The 19311-nt window shown below is 36.1% G+C and overlaps 1 protein-coding gene across 1 annotated transcript in view; it reads left to right on the top strand.

Annotated features, from left to right (window-relative positions):
• LOC114652377 (potassium channel subfamily K member 13-like) overlaps positions 1-18111 on the top strand; it is a 30730-nt gene extending 12619 nt beyond the window's left edge. The window contains exon 2 of the mRNA XM_028802752.2: positions 12972-18111. Coding sequence (XP_028658585.2) covers positions 12972-14770 — 1799 coding nt within the window. The 3' untranslated portion in view covers positions 14771-18111. The remainder of the gene's footprint in view (positions 1-12971) is intronic.
• The last annotated feature ends 1200 nt before the right edge of the window (positions 18112-19311 follow it).

Here is a 19311-nt window from a genome sequence, read left to right as displayed (position 1 = left end):
CATCATAGTGCAGCACAAAAAATAGTCAAAAACAATGTGCATAGTAAATTCCATCCATCCATTTTCCAACCCGCTGAATCCGAACACAGGGTCACGGGGGTCTGCTGGAGCCAATCCCAGCCAACACAGGGCACAAGGCAGGAACCAATCCCGGGCAGGGTGCCAACCCACCGCAGGACACACACAAACACACCCACACACCAAGCACACACTAGGGCCAATTTTAGAATCGCCAATCCACCTAACCTGCATGTCTTTGGACTGTGGGAGGAAACCGGAGCGCCCGGAGGAAACCCACGCAGACACGGGGAGAACATGTAAACTCCACGCAGGGAGGACCTGGGAAGTGAACCCAGGTCTCCTTATTGCGAGGCAGCAGCACTACCACTGCGCCACCGTGCCGCCCCCGCATAGTAAATTAAAAAATGTATAAAAAGCAATAATTTGGCAGAGAAATGAATACCAGAATGTTAAATTCCAGCTATTCTAATACAATTAGAATATTTGACGATTCTAACATTGCTATGATCATGATTTTTTTACCCTAGATAATTAATTTTTTCAGATAATTGTGCAAAATTGGCTCCGATTTGACTGCTTCTGTTTTTATCATTATTATGGTGATATCATTTTGCCACCATTCAGGAATGGCTTCTTTGGACATCCTTTTATATAGAAAATGACTTTCATGACTTTTTTTTTACATGACCACACCCAACTTGTGACATATCAAGCAGAAAGTTCATCTAAAAATCTGCAGACCATCTGTGTGATAGTGTTCTGAATCTTAGTTATTTATTGTTAGGATATAAGTGTTTGTTTATTATTTTGTCCTTTACTAAAATTACTTGTTTTTATTTTTTATTGTTCTATTGGTAACATCATTGCTGCACTATTTTCTCTTGCCATGTAACCTCAAATTGTTTTGTTGTTTGTAACAACATGTGGCTGTTTAAGATGGTACTGGAGTACAGCTGTTGTTCATATATCTGAATAAATAAAGAATAAACTGTGATCACAGATTCTAGTTAGTTTGGGAAAGTATCTGTAGGTAGAAAATATTTCTGAGTTTGTTTTTCAGACACTTGAGTAATGGTTATGCATTGTACTTTGACTGATCTATGGTTTTCTTGTACTTTGACCAATCAAAGGCTTTTCTGGTTTTGACCCTAGATGACTATTAACTTTGTTTTGTCCTATGGCTTTTAATTTCCTAGCTGAATATTTAAATGATGAGAAAGTTAGAGAATATTTTATCTGTGGCACATCTAAATGATAATCACCTTTTTCCACCCTCTCAAACTTACACAGCTTTTAATGTTTGGAAAACATATGGGATTAAATCATTTAGAGATATGTATATAAATAATGTCTTTGCATCCTACAAACAATTACACTCCAAATTAACTTCCCATCAACACAATTTTTCCTCTATCTCCAAATTAGAAACATTCTGAAACAAAATCTGCCAATTTTTCCTCACCTTCCACCAATTTCTGTTCTAGAAGATATACTGATCAGTCTTGAAGACTCAGACAGCATTTTTATAATACATAAAACCATTTTAAAGTCCCTTCCTTTTAAAGATCCCAGAGTACAGTGGGAAAAGGTTCTCTCACACAACATTTCAGAAAAGGAGTGGACGGCAGCCATGCACATAATTCACTCTAGCTCCATATGCAAAGCATTCAATTATTCAACTAAAAATCTTTTATCGAGCACATCTACCTTGCTTAAAATTGTTCAAAATGTGAACGTTGCAATCGAGCTCCAGCCTCACTAGGCCACATTCTTTGGGTGTGTACCAAATTACAGTAACATCATTCTGGACAATGTTCTTAATGCCTGTCAGATAGCCTTGGTGTCACAATTATTCCTAATCCATTAATAGTTGTGTTTGGCGTACTCCCATATGGGCTTACACTGTAGAAGGTCAAACAAACTGTAATTTCCTTTACTTCACTATTAGCACATAGACTTTTCTTGCTCAATGTGGAAGAATTGTAGCCCCCCTCTTTTAAATCAATGAGTAACTGATGTTATATACTATTTGAAATTAGACAAAAATCACATTCTCACTTAGAGGATCTGTTCAAAACGTTTTTTAAAACCTGGCAGGATCTAATCAATAACATTTTAGAATACTGTAAACTTTTATACTGGGGAGAAGGACTTCTTTCCCTCCTTAATACTCTCAAAGTTTTACTGTGGCTGTTGGTCTTCCTCTCTTTCTCACGGGTGGGGGTTGAACTGAATTTAGTTTTGTTAAGTTTGACTTGATTGTATGGAATGTTACATGCTTTTAATATATTCAATAAAAGATTAAATAAATAAATAAAATTTAAATGATGCAAGTTATTTTCAAATGTTTGTTTAAACAATCATAACAGATATTAATTTATATTCAGTAATTAGAAAAACCATATCTTGATTTCATTGCATCTTCAGGAATACCAACCTGTATATAAATACATCCTATTTGTATTTTCAAAGTAGTGGAGGTTCTCACACACTTCTTTACAAATATGGTAACTTATGACATGTGAATATTACCTTTTTATGACATTATTTTTCTACTTTGGTAGAAAACTCCATGTTGTTTCTGTTATTTTTATTCAAATTTTGTGCTCCTGTCATGATTTAGTTAATTTCATCTCCTCAGTTTAACTTTGTAGCATCTGAATGCTGCTTAAGGATTGGTATTGCTTTTTGGTCATGATGCTTGTTAATAATTATGTGTCTAAAAGTGACAATCATTTCCTATTAACAGGCCCCAAAAGGATTTAACCACTGATTTCTAGAGCTTGATCCTCATATCCTAAAAACAATAAAAAATATCTTTGCAATGTCTTTGGTTATTATAGTTAGGGTTTTGAAACTCCATTTTGATTTCTCAGTTTTAATTTGTGCCTTTGATCATGGATAGTTCATTGTGTAACCTCAGACTTGAACAACTGAATTAAAAAAAAAGTTGAAAACATGGGAATACCAAAATTTAACAGCCTGATTCCACCAAGATAACATTTTCTGCATAAGTGCTCTGATGTTTAATAAAAAATCCCAAAAAAGCAGTGTGAATTACAAGGCAACTGTGTTTCAAAAACACTCAATGACAGATGAGTTGTAATGAGATGCATTATCATTGTGTTTTATTTAAAAAGCAGTGCTCTGCTTTGTGTAACCAGCTTGTAAAATGAGTGAAGCTCTTTACAACTAGAGAACATTTTGTACATTTTGGATATGTGCTTACATTACCTACTATGCCTGGCTCTAGAAGAATGCCTTATCATACATTTTAAATCTTCTCATCCTGATGTCATTATTTAAAATCAAATGCATCACATTGCTAAAGCATTTTATGGTCAATTAAAACAATCAATCAAGTCGATGAAAAGCTTTCTCTAACAAAGTTAGCCAGTTCTGAAGAAAATCTCATTTATTTTAATGACCTGATAAATGACATACAGTAAACAATCAATAGTACACTGGCACAGCAAAAAACAAAAGTCACATAAAAAGATTAGTACATCAGTGAAGAGCAAATCATCCCCATGATTAAAGGTAGATTCCAGCTGAAACATTTCTAATTGAATTCTTTTTGAACATCAGAAAAAAGAGTAATAAGCAAGACCTGATACTACTTTGGGAGCCAGCAATTTGTTGAAATGTCTCAAGTGTAAGTTTTTCTCTGGAGTTGGCATTTTTAATATGCTGTACAGTAGACTGAAGAAAATAGCAGACCTGTTAAAATATGTCAGCATGACTAATAGCATTCTGTATTAAAATGGCCAGTGGATGAGTGGAAAAAAAAATCAAAAACCCAACGATTCATTGTTTATGTCCTTGATCCACTTCAGTTTGTATATAGGGCAAATCGTTCAGTGGGGGATGCAGTTAATGTATGTCTCCACTATATTCTTCAGCATCTGGACTTGCCTAACCCCTATGTGAGGGTCTTTTTTATGGATTTCTGCTCAGCCTTCAATATCATTATTCCAGAGTTGCTTCAGATTAAACTAATTCAGTTAGGTGTACCCTATAGTGTCTGCAGTGGATTATGAGTTTCTTGACAGGTAGGAAGCAGTATGTGAGACTGTGCCTCAATCGGTCAAATCCAATGTCAGCATAGACTTCCCCCAAGCCTGTGTTCTTTCACTCCTTCTGTTTTCACTTTATACAAATGACTGTAGATCCATGGGTAAATCTGTAAAAATGCTAAAGTTTGCAGATGACACAACCGTAGTAGGTCTCATTACTAATAATTGTCTTTCTATCAAAGACAGGTTGGCTGTCTTGCAGAATGGTATACTTATAACAACTTGGAGCTCAATGCTATTAAGACAGTGGAAATGAGGATTGACTTCCTCCGACAAGTCACTGACTATCCACCTTTGCAAATTAATGGCCAGACTGTGTCTGTGGTTCAGTCATTTAAATTCCTGGGGACTACATTCACTAATACATTAAAATGGGACAGGCACATCATCTCCATCATCAAGAAAGCCAGGGAGAGATTATTCTTCCTTTGCCAGCTTAAGAAGCTTAACTGATCAAGGTATATATTGTTAAATTTTTACTCAGCCATCATTGAGAGAACTGTGACCTCCTCCATCACCATTTGGTTTCCTTGTGCCTACTCCCTTTCTAAGAGTCAGTTGCAGCGGGTGATTTCTTTCAGCAGAGAAAATCATTGGCTGTTGTCTCCCAGCATTAAAAGATCTGTTCATCGCCAGAGAAAGAAAGAGAGCAGGAAAGATTGCAGCTGAGATTGCTCCACCCACCCCAGCAGCCATCTATACATTAAATTGCCATCACAGAGGAGGTACCAGTCTATCACAAACCGAACTACTGTACATGCCATCTCCGCAGCTTTTTTCCTTAAAGTATTCAAATCCTAAATAAACTTACATAGGGTTACTCCTAACTATTTTTACAATGTATAACTGGTATCTGTGCTGTTTGTCTATTCATAAATACTTCATATTTGCTCAGCTTATACTATTTGATATCTACAGGTGCATCTCAATAAATTAGAATATCATCGAAAATTAATTTATTTCAGTAATTCAATTGAAAAAGTGAAACGTATATATTATATAGATTTATTACACAAAGAGTGATATATTTCACACATTATCTCAGTATCTCAGAAAATTAGAATATTACATAAGACCAACAAAAAAATTATTTTTAATACAGAAATGTTGGCCTACTGAAAAGTATGCACATGTATGCACTCAATACTTGGTTGAGGCTCCTTTTGCATGAATTACTGCATCAATGCGGCCTGGCATGGAGGCAATCAGTCTGTGGCACTGCTGAGGTGTTATGGAAGCCCAGGATGCTTTGATAGTGGCCTTCACCTTGTCTGCATTGTTGGGTCTGGTGACTGTCATCTTCCTCAGGGGTTTAGGTTAGATGAGTTTGCTGGCCAATCAAGCACAGTAATTCCATGGTCATTAAACCAGGTATTGGTACTTTTGACAGCGTGGGCAGGTGCCAAGTTCTGCTGGAAAATGAAATCAGAATCTCCATAAAGCTTGTCAGCAGAGAGAAGCATGAAGTGCTCTAAAATTTCCTGGTAGACGGCTGTGCTGACTTTGGATTTGATAAAACACTTTGGACCAACACCAGAAAATGACATGGCTCCCCAAATGATCACTGACTGTGGAAACTTCACACTGGACCTCAAGCAACTTGGATTCTGTGCCTCTTCCTCCAGACTCTGAGACCTTGATTTCCAAATGAAATGCAAAATTTACTTTCATCTGAAAAGAGGACTTTGGACCACTGACCAATAGTCCAGTCCATTTTCTCCTTAGCCCAGGTAAGACACTTGTGATTTTGTCTCTGGTTCAGGAATGGCTTGATACAAGGAATGCAACAGTTGTGACCCATGTCTGTGTGTGCTGGCTCTTGAAGCACTGACTCTAGCCGCAGTCCACTCCTTGAGAAGGTGCTTGTGCACCTTTTTCTGTCACATTTTTTCCTTCCATTCAACTTTCCATTAATATGCTTGGATACAGCACTCTGTGAACAGCCAGCCTCTTTAGCAATGACCTTTTGTGGCTTACCCTCCTTGTGGAGGGTGTCAATGACTGTCTTCTGGACAACTGTCAAGTCAGCAGTCTTCTCCATGATTGTGCGGCCTACTGAAGCAGACTGAGAGACCATTTAAAGGCTCAGGACACCTTTGCAGGTGTTTTGGGTTATTTAGCTGAGTGGAGAGTGACACCATGAGTCTACAATATTGAACTTTTTCACAATATTCTAATTTTCTGAGATACTGAATTTTGAGTTTTCATTACCTGTAGGCCATAATCAGCAAAATGCAAAGAAATAAACGCTTCAAATATATAACTCTGTGTGTAATGAATCTATATAATATGAGTTTCACTTTTTGAATTAAATTACTGAAATAAATTAACTTTCGATGATATTCTAATTTATTGATATGCATCTGTATATTATTTTGTATAGTTTTTCTATTTATTTGATGATATTATTGAAGTTTGTAAATGTTTTTGTTCATAAAACTTATAGTTATTTGCACAGTGTCAGGTTAATGGTGGGCTGAAATTGTGTTGTCTGGAGTTGATATTGTCTTGTATTCCATGTTTTTGCACCTAACCAAAGTCAATTCTGGTATGTTTCACATCCTAGTATTAAAGTGATTCTGACAATGTCCATCAATTGCCTTTGGTAGCATATTAGATCTATAAACCACCCATAGCTGGGTTCCTCATTCTCTGCTGGAAAAAGCAGACTTGAAAATTGATTAACAGATATATTCTTTTTTAATTGAAAATATGCTGTGGTATTGTCACAACCAGCATGCATGTACAAGTAGAAATGCATTTCTAGTGGCCAAAACATGTGAATGATGAATTTAAGCAGTGAACAGTGAATTTAAGCAGTGAGGGGATGGCCAAAAAAGAGAAACTTCACATAATTGTAGAAAATCATACAGGCATTATCACTATCCTGAAAAAAGAAGCAAAGCAACAAGGCCCTAATGGTGTCTCACGGTCTCGTGGTGAAGGATTTCCTTCAGTAGCTGTCCATTTATAGATGTTATGATTCTGGGGTTTTGAACATCACTCATTATATTTCTGAGAATATTTTATGTTTGTTTTAACAATGCTATTATGTTTTTGTCAATATTTTAATGATGTAATTTGCCCATTTTGTATGTCTATTTTAATCACAGATGTTGGCATTTTGTATTTTTTTTGCATGGATATGGCCATATTGTTGATGAAAACAGAACCTCACTGATATCACATGATCACCAAGTGCATGATGCTCAACTTCATAATAACAACCTTATTTCAGATACTGTAGCTGCATGCCAGTTCTGGTGTCCAAGTTTGTGCATACAAAAACAATTTTTTTTGTGCATAGCTTAGAGAGAGTAAATTCCATTCTGCAAGCTACCAACTTTGCTTTGAACCTTGACTCTGATTTTTGGTTTTGGTTATTTAGCACTCTGGCTGTCAACATTTCCTTTTCTCAGGCTTTGTTTTCTCCCCATCCCTTTCGATTAAAGTTTGCTTTTTTGTTTGCCTTTGCCACTTTGGCAGAATAGTGAACAGACACGAGACCTGCCTAGCATAAACCTAGCTCCTAAAGAACAAACAAAAACAACACAAAGCTGAAAAAAGTAAAAGACTAAACAGATTTAAACTATTAAAAAAAACAGAAGCACAAAAATATTTTTGACCAAAAAGGTGCCAAGGCAGTTTTAAAATAGCAACAAGGTATGGAAAGAAAGTGGTGTCTGGCTTTCCAAAGAAAATTGGTAAATTTGACAATCTTACCATTTTATAAGTAGAACAATGGCACTGTGATGTCACACATCAACTCACAAGGCTATCTTTCATCAGTGAAGAAATGGAAGATTACCTAACAAAAACAATCAAAATGAAAAACACACACAATAAATAACAGAAAATGCATTAAAACTGCATAAACAATGCTCATCTAGAGTTTAACCTAACAAGTATAAAATTGTGTCATTAGTATAAATAATTCATATTATATTTCTAGATCATTTTGATGGAAATGACATCCCCCCACTCTGTTAGAATATTTTATTTGTGGGCAGAGGAAGGAAGAAACTGGTGCGTATCTATCTAAAACCACCTCCTCAGACATTTCCATGGCTTCTTCTGTTTTCTGTCCTTGCCTGCGCTCCTTTTGAAAAGGGCAGCTCACCCACTGAAACTCTTGGCTCTTAATTAGCCCAGTGCACCTTTAGCACTTGTCATTTTGCAAGCCAATTAGAGTTATTTTAAAGATTATAGCAGCAGGCTGCCTAATATGAGATGATTACATATTATCAGCAAGCATAGGTTAACATGATATTGAAATATTTTATCTGAATGTACCCTGTTTCTTCCCTCATACAATACCAAAACGTGAATTTTAATTTAATGGGTGACATTAAATTAGACCAGTATGTGTTAGTGTACCCAGTGACACATTTCTGATCCACATAGTCCATGGTAGAGTCATAAGAGGTCTTCACCAATGTCAGCAGCATCGCATGCAGTATAGGAACCACTCATGCACACTAATGCACACACCCACGCTCCTCACACAGAGGGGAAATTTTAAAATATCATATCTGCAGCTTTAAGATGTAACAGGAAAATGTAAACTCCTACAGGGAAATGATAGGAAAAATGTGTAAACCTCATGAAATGTCAAATAGCAGCCATAACTACTGTAATGTACACTGAAGCCCAGTAACATAACATAACATCACAAAACAAATCATTCTAATACCCTCTTAATTCAGGCAGCATTTGGCACAAGGGAGAACACAATCCTGGACAGGATACTCACCCAACAGGTGTCTTACAAACACACACACCTGAAGGCCAATACAATCCTCAAATTATTCATAATGTTGGCTGTTTGACTTCCTCTTCTCTTTTATTGACTGCATTAGATCAATCCAATAAAATTAGTTAATTTCAGTTCCACAATCAAACATAAATGAGGCCTGTGCCTTGACCAACTCATGCACTTGCATACACTCCATCCCACCAAAAGAGTTAAATTTAAAAATCTGCCTAGCTCTGCCAATGCACTTATTATCCAAAAAATTGACATTCATATTCAGTATCAATAATATACGGAGTTTGACTAGCAAGTGGAGACCTACCAGCTAATCAGATTTTAAATAGAAATAGTGGCATTTTATTTTATTGTAATTTTTGGCCTACATTTCCGCTATCCTTAGTTGGTGATATCAATTTATAATTGGTATTTATGATGCCACAACTCATTAGGTGGCATGTCCTGTGGGTGTGAATCATGGAGCAGAGTAATGCGATCACTTCCACTTGTTACCTCTTATATGGAAAAGAAATATTTAAATGGACTCAACACAGACATCTTTAAAAAAAGATCTGCATTTTAAGTACATGACTTGGTAGGTATTCTTTTTGGCATTCATATGTTAAACTGTGATTCCTGGCTTCAGTCTTAAATGCACTTCACTTTCTTTTCCACTGTTCTCAGTTATTGAAGTTGAATCTCAATACATGAGTCACTATTTAATGGAATGAGTTCTGTATGAATAATATTATCAGTGTTATCAATGCTCCAGGGAGGCCTTAATTAGGTCCTCGTGTGACCTTTTCTGCTCAGTACTAAAGAGTCTTAATTCTTTTAACCTGTCAGAGTAGGACTTCACCTTCGGGCCTAGGATGCACTTAGTTACTCTCCTCTCACTGAGATATTCTAGAGACACTATGTATGTATTTTTGTAGAACTGCACAAAGTATTCCACATATGGCCCCACTAGGGTACTACATATTCCAGGTAAAGTTTTCTTTGATTTATACTCAATATTTGTAGAGGTGGATTTTTTTTATCTTGTAGGATATTAACTGTTAGCTAAGGATGTTAACTGATATTTTAGCTGATGCCACAAAAGTAATGAAAGTAACGACTGTGCCTCTTAATTAAAAAAAATAAAACCAAGAAATATGATCCAAATAAACCTTAATTACTTAAGAGGCACTATTGAGGTAGCCAAGCACCATAAGGAATTAATAAATATTGCATTTTTTACCTTTGTTTATTTGTGATATCTGTTTTTATTTGTTACTCTGCCGGATAAAATAAAAATGAAGTCTTTAAATGTGGTGTGGTTAGTGATAAATATGAAACATACGTGTTTTATAGTTTGTGAAACTAAACCTTGATCTATCCATCATGTTACACTTTGTGGATTTTTTTTTATCTGCTGAAAATGTAGGTTTATCTATGCTGATTTATATTCAAACATTTAGCTTTCAAATGGTCATTGGTAAATTGGCCCCATGTGAATGAGTGTGGGTGTGTGCATGGGTTTGCTCTGAGGTGGATTGGAGTCTCATCCATGAATTGTTCTTTAAACCATCCAAAACTGCTGGGATAGGTGAGATCCCCAAGATTCTTAAGTTGATAAATGGACTAGAAAACAGATTATGTTTTAAATGCACTCATAACTGTCATTTTTTATGTGATATTTCATCCATCCATCTATTTTCTGTACCCACAATTTTTCTAGTCTGAGATCATGATGGCTAAATCCTCTAGCTGTATCTTAGTATTCTGGACTGGTGTCCCTTCATGGTTCCTGCCTTAGTCCTGATTCTGTCAGGACAGGCTCCATCCTTCCACATTTGAGAATGCCATGTTATGTTATCTCTATTGCAATGGACTGGCACCCTGTCCAAGTATTGTTCCTCTGCCTTGCACCTTATGCTAGCTGGGATAGGCTCCAGCAGAACCCTGCGACCCTTTTCAGGACTAAGCAGGTTAGAAATTGACTGACTGACTGTTATCTCTACATATATCTGTTTATAAACTTATTTTTAATGTAAATATTTATATTTGTCCATTAACTTCTTTTTATTTTATTTTTATTCCATAAAATATTTAAAGTTGTACTACCCTCTATAAAATTTTTAAGTATTTTTTCACTGTTTATTGAATGTTGGGCTTTCTGACTACTTTACACTGAATTACCAGATTTATTTCATTTATTATTTTAAAACAAAGTATCTTTTAAGAAGTGTTGTTTCTAACACTGGAATTGACAAAAGAAAAACATCATTTTTCACCTGCTTAGTACCAACATTATATTTGAAGCTCATTATCCCAGCATTTTCTTTAACATGTTAGTGTAGCTGTCCTTGAATAAATTAGATAATATTGTAAATCACATAATCATTTCCAATCTTCAGCACCACAGCCACATCTGAACAATCAGGTGACAAGAAATGGGACAGAAGCTTGCCTACAACTGTGTTCTAAAGCAGTGTCCCACTGAACAGTAGCTATACAGATTAAATACAGGGGATGCTTGTGACTGAAATAAAATATCAAAAAGATCAGAATAGGCATTATGGCTCAGTAGGCCATTCATTATTTTTTATATGGAGCACAGCTAGAAAGTGCATCAAGTAGCACCAACACAAGACTTCAATATTCCCATCTTCTTCCAATGAACATCACAGTTGTCTAATCTAAGTCATGAATACCTTATTGGACTCCAGTTCTTCAGTCTGTGAGATGGTCTATTGTCTTTACTTGTTGCTATCTTTTTTGTTGTAATGAATCCAGTGTGTGTTTGTTAGGGAATTTACAGGAGAGGAACTGAAGTCAATGTGTTATAAGATTAGATTAGATAAACTGTATTAATTCCATGGGGAATTTCAGAATTAGGGTTACTAATTACTTGTGTCTGGCTGTATGAATTCTATATATATATATATATATATATATATATATATATATATATATATATATGCATAACATTAAATGTGTAATGTGTGCCCTTTTGTGATCACTGTGCAGAAAGTTAAAAAAAAATGTTCACTAATTAAAAAATAAAAAGGATGTTCAGTAATGAAATAAGGTTGTACAGTACACATTTTTTAATTAAAATTTGCTTATTTTATATTTATTTATTAATTTTCCTCTTTTTTTACTGGTATGAACAAATACAATTTTGAACAGCATACTGATGGAATGTACATACTACTAGCATGCCAAGTCCTCCTGCTTCTCTGGAAGATTCCTAATTGCTACATCCCCCTCACTTCCCCTTGATATAACAAAAAAATGTTTCATTTTACTTAAAACTTTAACAATAATTTACCTTTCAAAAACAACTCAAAAATATTATCAAATCTGTCTGGTCTCTATCAATGTTAAATATTACCAACTGAACATCCTGAATTATTCCCCAATCCCTGACTAATTTGGTGGCTGGTAGTGAGTATTCATATTAATTTTGTTTTCTCATTTCTGCCCTTTTGGTAAGAGGTGGAAGGGATATTTCAATATAAGTGTTTGTTTTACTTGCTGGTAAAATTCAATCTGTACTGGAATTTTGAAGGCAATAAATATATTAGGGTAAATAAAACCTTCCTTAATATAGCATAGCATGGCATAGTTGAGTTTAGTTTAGTATATTATAGTATGGTATACTGCAGCATAGTATAGTATTGTGAAGTAGGAGAATGGTAGTGGAGATTACAAAAGAGTAGACCTGTATTTCCCTGATACATGGAAAAGCAGTAGGCCAAAATTTGTTTTTTTTTTTTTTTGCATTCATTAAATTCAGAGTAATGCCTCAGATAATCATATACTGTTGTCACATAAAACAGGAAGTGGTCTTATTAAAAAAATAAAAAATAAATGAAATGTGTGCCTGTCTGTGTGTCTCTGTCATTCCAACAGATGGCACTTCACACACCTTAACACTGATTTAATGAATCCCAAATATATACAGCAAAGTTAACTAATGCCCTGTTCTAAAACATTACCCAGGACAAAGTATAAAAGCATGATTTTTAAAGGCAAGCTAACAATCTAAGTCTTCACTTATTCTTTGGCTGCCTTAAGTGATTTAATTTGTTACAGGAAATTTTTAGCTACTGAAATATTCCTTTTTTCTCCCCCAGGGTTTGGAATGACTACACCTGCTACTGCTACTGGCAAGATCTTTCTCATCTTCTATGGCATGATAGGCTGTGCAGGGACGATTCTTTTCTTCAACCTTTTTTTGGAACGTATTATTACACTTCTGGCTGTGATAATGAAGGCTGTCAGACAGGGTAAGCTGCGGCTCAATGGAGTATATCCTGAGATCACTATCCGGGCAGAAGAGGAGTCCCACTACCAAAATCCTTGGAAGCCCTCCGTCTACAATGTCATGCTAATCTTGGGGTTAGCTGCTGTTATCATTTCCTTTTGTGCCTCATCCATGTATTCACCAGCAGAGGGCTGGGACTTTATTGATTCCTTGTATTTTTGTTTTGTTACATTTAGCACTATTGGATTTGGAGATCTGGTGAGTGGTCAAAGATATACCTATGAGAATCAGGCACTGTATGGATTCGCAAACTTCACATTTATCCTACTTGGCGTCTGCTGCATCTATTCACTTTTTAATGTCATTTCTATTATTATTAAGCAGTTTCTAAACTGGATTTTGAAGCATTGCTGTTTATGCCAGAAAAAGGCCCAGAGGCCGCCCCGTCCTTTGGGAAGGAAGCAGAGAATGGCTGTAGCCCCTGCATCAACTGATCGGTATGGGCGTCCTATGAGGAGTGAGGTGTCCATGGACACAGAAGCTGTCTTTGAAAGTGAGACAGATGCCAGACGTATGTCTGTCGAAATGAGTGCCATTCGAGATTTCCTAGCTTCATCTGGCTCTATGTGCTGCCAGGAAGAAAGTACATCAGTCCCTAAAACATCAGTCCATGAAGCAGCTAATGGGCATCTCAAGGTTGCTTGGAGTGACCATCACCATAATACACTCACAAGTAATATAGGTGCTGGTGGCCATGGATCTCTTCCTGTTATGGAAGAACATGACTGTCAAAAAGGTCTTTTGGGAGACATTGGCTCTCTTGCTGTCATGAACAATAAATTAGCAGAAACATGCGACCATCACAATTACAGTCATGGCCTAAGTGTTGGATGCACTGGTTCATCCACCACTAACACAAGGCTGCAGCATGATGCTAGTGACCATCATCATCACCACCACCATTATCATCATCATCACCATCATCAGAATCACCAGCATCAAAGCAAACTACCTAGTAGACAAGGATCTCCCATCAGTGAGACCAGGAGCCATCACAGGTTCACAGTTTCCCCTGATGTATTGCAACGCCACACAGAAGCAGGCAGTGAGATGGAAGAGCAAGGTGCTCGTTCTAGCGGTGTTGGCTCCTTGGCTAATCTGGAGAGTGTGGCACAGACAAGTGGAGGAACCTCTCAGAATGGCTTATCATCCAGTGGAATTGAGTCAACAACAGCTCTGAACCATAAAATGGAAGAGGAAGATTATTCCAAAGACCGTGGGACTCCAGTAGGAGCCGAGACTTCACCTGCCTTAAACGATACAGTTCATCCAACACTCAACCACACCCAGGAACATGGGACACATAAAGACAAGAACCCTGAAAAGCTCCATTTGAACCAATCCAATCACAAACCAGCAAACTCAAACCGTACGCCATGCAAAGACTTACAGAAAGGAGGTCCATCTAACAGCATGGACCACCACAAAGAGTACGTCAATAGTGCTACCACAAAAAATAATCGGTTTCATGGCAGTGTCTACCTCCCCAAGGATGAGATCTTGAGTGGAGTTGGTTCTCTGACTATCATGAATGATCGATTTGCGGAGACCATCCACATGAGGATTTCTCATTGTCAAAAAAATACAGAACCTAAAGAGAATGCTTAAGAAGAAAGGAGAAGTTGTTGTGAACCTTGACCTTGTTATACTGGGATTACATTAGCTGGGCTTTGCTTGTGTCATTGTTGTGGAGTAAAGAAGGACAGTTAGTATAACTAATAATGGCTTAGAAAGCCCTGTTTAGGAAGAAAGAGAGGGTTCAAAACGTGATGTTGTTGAAATGTATGCCTACTGCCACTTGCAGGGAGTGAATATAAAAAGGCTACTAGAAGTGAAAGGAAAATAAAAGTTCTTAGTTTATTATTTCATGTAGATGCTTTATCTTATTGAAATTTTAAAAAAGCTCTTAATTACCAGAAATAAAACAGTCCTTCAGAAAGTTAAGTGACCATGCATAGAAAGACTCCTTCTCTCTCATGTATAAGAGAATATTTGCTTATTTAATTAAATGAATTACGGGTGTTAGATTAAGTAGATTTATAACGTTCCTTAGGTGGCCTTAAGTATTTACCACTCGGGAATCAGGAGAGGGGAACAAGTGGAACTCTACTGTGGTCTATGTTGTGTTTCAAGTTGGCTCCTAACTTTGGGCTTGATTCAGCAAGTCTACTGGCAGTGTTTGGCTGTGCACACTAACCTCCGAAACAAAGCTATGAGCATTTCCAACTACTTAGATCAAAGGGATAACCTACTTGCTTTTCATCCATTAAAGATGATGACTATGGCAGAAACTCTGGGTTCAAATCCCTTCTGAAATCTTTCAAGTCAACAGCTGTTATAACTGATATGTTGAGCACAACATATTAATTTGAAGGTATTGCATAATATTACAAATATAGACAAAGAAATAATGAAAATTAGCACGGCAATATTGGCAACACTAAATTGGCCCTGAATGCATATGTCTAGCATTAGACAGGTGCCTCTGCTGGGGCTGGCTTCTGCCTTACAAATAGCAATTCCACATTAGGCCTCACACCCTTATGACCTTAAATTGGATAAACAGTTATAGAGTGAATGAATGGGCATGGAAACATGTAACTGAACAGAAGAGATACAGAAACAGATTGTTAACTGTCCCAAATAAATGATGAGAATGTTTACTATGAAATGCAACAGAGATGATGTGGGACTTCAGGTTAGATTTGACTATGAAGGCTGAAGAGATTCACCAACAGGCTTAGAAATAGCTAAGCTTTAAGGTGTGAACTAACATAAGAATGCCTCAATGTACATTTTACATTAAAATCAATCAACATGTATACAGTATTAAAAAAATGCACAAAAGCCAGTTGTATTTCTGATGTCAGCAAAAAACAGAAAACAAGAATGCTTGTTATAGGGCATTTTAAAAAGAATGTGTATCATTCACTTTTTGTGTGCTAATGTATTTGGTCAAAGCTCAGTTTTTTAATGGACAAGATTGCTTGATATTACTTCAGTTGTATTTTTGGATGCATTTCCACTGCATGCTACCTCATTGTGACATGTGCAGGTTAAAAATTTGCAGTCTCTCAACAGCTCCAGACATCTGAAAAAGTGTGAAACATCTTTTGTTGTTTAGATACTAAGTGTAGCAGACTGAAACCACCCAGTGACATTAGGAAATTTACTGAACAATTGTGTCAAAATATAATTGTGTTCAGACCGTTCAGGTTTGTCATTTCACAGTTATGCACCATCTAATATATTAAACCTATAAATGCAGCAGATTAATCTAAAAATCTTTGCATCTATAGTTAATACAGCAAGGCAAAACCATCCAGTGACATTCATTGATAAGTTATGCGCTGAACATGTCAGGCAAACATGGAACCATTACAGCACTCCACAGTCACAAACTAGCTGTTTTATTTAATCATTTAATTCAAAGTAGCCAGTGGCACTATGGCCTACATTGAAAAGTCATGTGCTAAGTACAACATGTAAAAACATGAAATCTGCATCTTTTGTAACATTCAATAGCCATGTGTTATCTTTTTTATTCAACCACTATGTTTAGTAGACTTAAAGAGACTGGGCATGCTATGTCCCATTGTATCTGGAAAAGTGCAGCATTTCACAGTAGTGTACCATTTTCATCAAACACTAGCAGACCCAAAGTGACCAGAGACAATATAATATTTATTAAACATTTATATTAGATTTATATTCAGAGCAAAAAGTCACGTTAAAGGTATGGTCCTTCTGCTTTTTTCAACAACTATATGTAATACACCAAAAGAAGGTAGTAATGCTATGTCATTCATTGAACTCTCATGTGCAACGTTTCACAGCCACACACCTGTTTAATTCAACTACCAATTTTAGCAGACTAAAACCAGCTTACAAATGACACCATAAAAGAGATTGAAGGGCTACATAGTTCAACTGGATACAAACAACCAAATGTACCCAGGAATGAACACACACAGTAGAAATAATGTTTAAAGTTTAAACTCAAGTTTACTGTTATGTGTATAGAGTACATGAAAATTCTTATTTCCATGTCTGTCCAGTCAACCATGGACCTTACTTTAAAACCTCTGGGTTCTGCCATTTTCAAAAGTACTTTGTTCAAAAAAGGTAATCTAAAAATATTACAGATACTGGGTGATTAATGCAATACATTCACCTCTAAAAACATTGCTTGATCATCCTAATAAAAAGCTCTTCAAGTATGATTTGCACCTCACAGTTTTTCTGTTCTTTCTGAGTTTATATAGCACTCTTATTATATCACTCATCCCATAGATATGTAGTTCAGGGTAATTGGCAAATGATAACTAACTTGATGTGAATTAATGTGCTGTGGCTTTCTATCCATAGCTGGTTTCCAAGGATGAAAGTCACTTTACCCTACCTCAATTCTAACAATGCAATATATTAACAATGTAATTCATCAGTAAAAATGTCTATGCTAAATGTAACAACAGTTATGAAACTTAACAAGCAACACTGAGATTTAAATAAGTGCAGACACTGTGAGTAAAAGCCACACTGAATTTAAAAGTAGGTTAATGACACCAAGATGGTTTCCTAGCAAACCTTTGCCTTTACAGTATAGAAGTGTTTGATCATCTTCAATGTTCCCTGAGTACACTGGATCTTTCATTTCTCCAAACTGCATGGAAAATGTAGCTCAGCACCACACTACCAGGCTGTGTGTTTAAAGGTGACCACCTAGAAGCAGCTCTTTATAAGTTCCTCTGCATATTTAAACAAGACTCTTAAAATAGTTGTTAACATGCAGGAAAGAAAGAAAGAAAGAAAGAAAGAAAGAAAGAAAGAAAGAAAGAAAGAAAGAAAGAAAGAAAGAAAGAAAGAAAGAAAGAAAGAAAGAAAGAAAGAAAGAAAGAAAGAAAGAAAGAAAGAAAGAAAGACTGTATGATCCCATTAAGGGCAATCATGCCTCTTTGAAGAGAGCGATAGCATTATCAGAATTTACATGTATCTAAATTAGGCAATTTGTTTATTTATTGTCACGATTAATTATTTTCATTGTGTATAAGGATTTCAGTTATAGTGCCTACTATTGTGTCCAAGTGTTGACTGTATGATGCTGTTCATCTTTGTGTAATATTACTTGTTACTTCACACAGTAAGCTGAAAGATTTAATCTGAATGTATGAAAATCAAACACTTATGAAACTTAAATTCACCTTCCCTTATTTTAATGTAAAGCAGCCCTCACTCTAATTGTTATTTCTTTACCATTGAATAAAGCTTTGAAGATTCCAAAAAAGGTTGCTCTAGCAGCCTTTATTCCTTTCTTCACAAATGCACACGGTCATCAGTTTTATGCAATATGTTCTTGTATGTTTATGAGGGGTGGCATACCATCAGCGGTTGGGTCCTGTGTGCATCCGCAGCTGCTGAAATAGGCTATGGCCTCCTGACCCTGAATTGACTAAACAGATTTGACAATGTCATGTTATGTTACATATCTATATATAAATGGCAAATTGCATGTGATGCAAAAACATCAAAATATTACATTGAGTTTTGTTTCACAAACTAGTGATAATGACATTTTTAGGACTATTTAAGAATTTCTAAAATGGGGGGGGGTGTACATGAAAAGTTACATGAAAATGTTGCACGATTTCGCTAATCTTTTTATATATAGAGAGTAGATTTATTTTGACTATCTGTCTGCAACATGAATAACTGGAGAACACAATGAACTCTTAAGTAAAAACACACTCACACACAGATGATTAATTTATAACCAGCAGCCTAATATAAACTTAACAGTACTGAATGCTATCATAAATGTGAACAGTGGAAAATAATGATTAGTACTGCCCTGCAAACCAAGTACATATACAGTATTACCCTACTGCTGTAGCTGTCCCAGGGCAAAATTGTGAATATCCGCACACAAGAATATCTAAAAGTTAGTTTCTGCATCTAAAACCTACACTTTTGACAGTAATGTTAAAGTAATCAAAAAGCTAGAAATGAATATATTTTAACTATAGGCAACATTGTGATTTTCTGGTACCACACAGCTACAAAGTAACAGGTGCAAACAGTGGTTTGGTAACAGTATGTGAGGAATTTGCATATTTATCCCCTAAATGTTTGTGGGCTTTCCTCCCAGATTC

Source organism: Erpetoichthys calabaricus, chromosome 1 (genome assembly GCF_900747795.2).
Source record: "Erpetoichthys calabaricus chromosome 1, fErpCal1.3, whole genome shotgun sequence".
Taxonomy (NCBI): Eukaryota; Metazoa; Chordata; class Cladistia; order Polypteriformes; family Polypteridae; genus Erpetoichthys; species Erpetoichthys calabaricus.
Note: the sequence above shows the minus strand (reverse complement) of the source record. Positions and strands in the feature narration are given on the sequence as shown.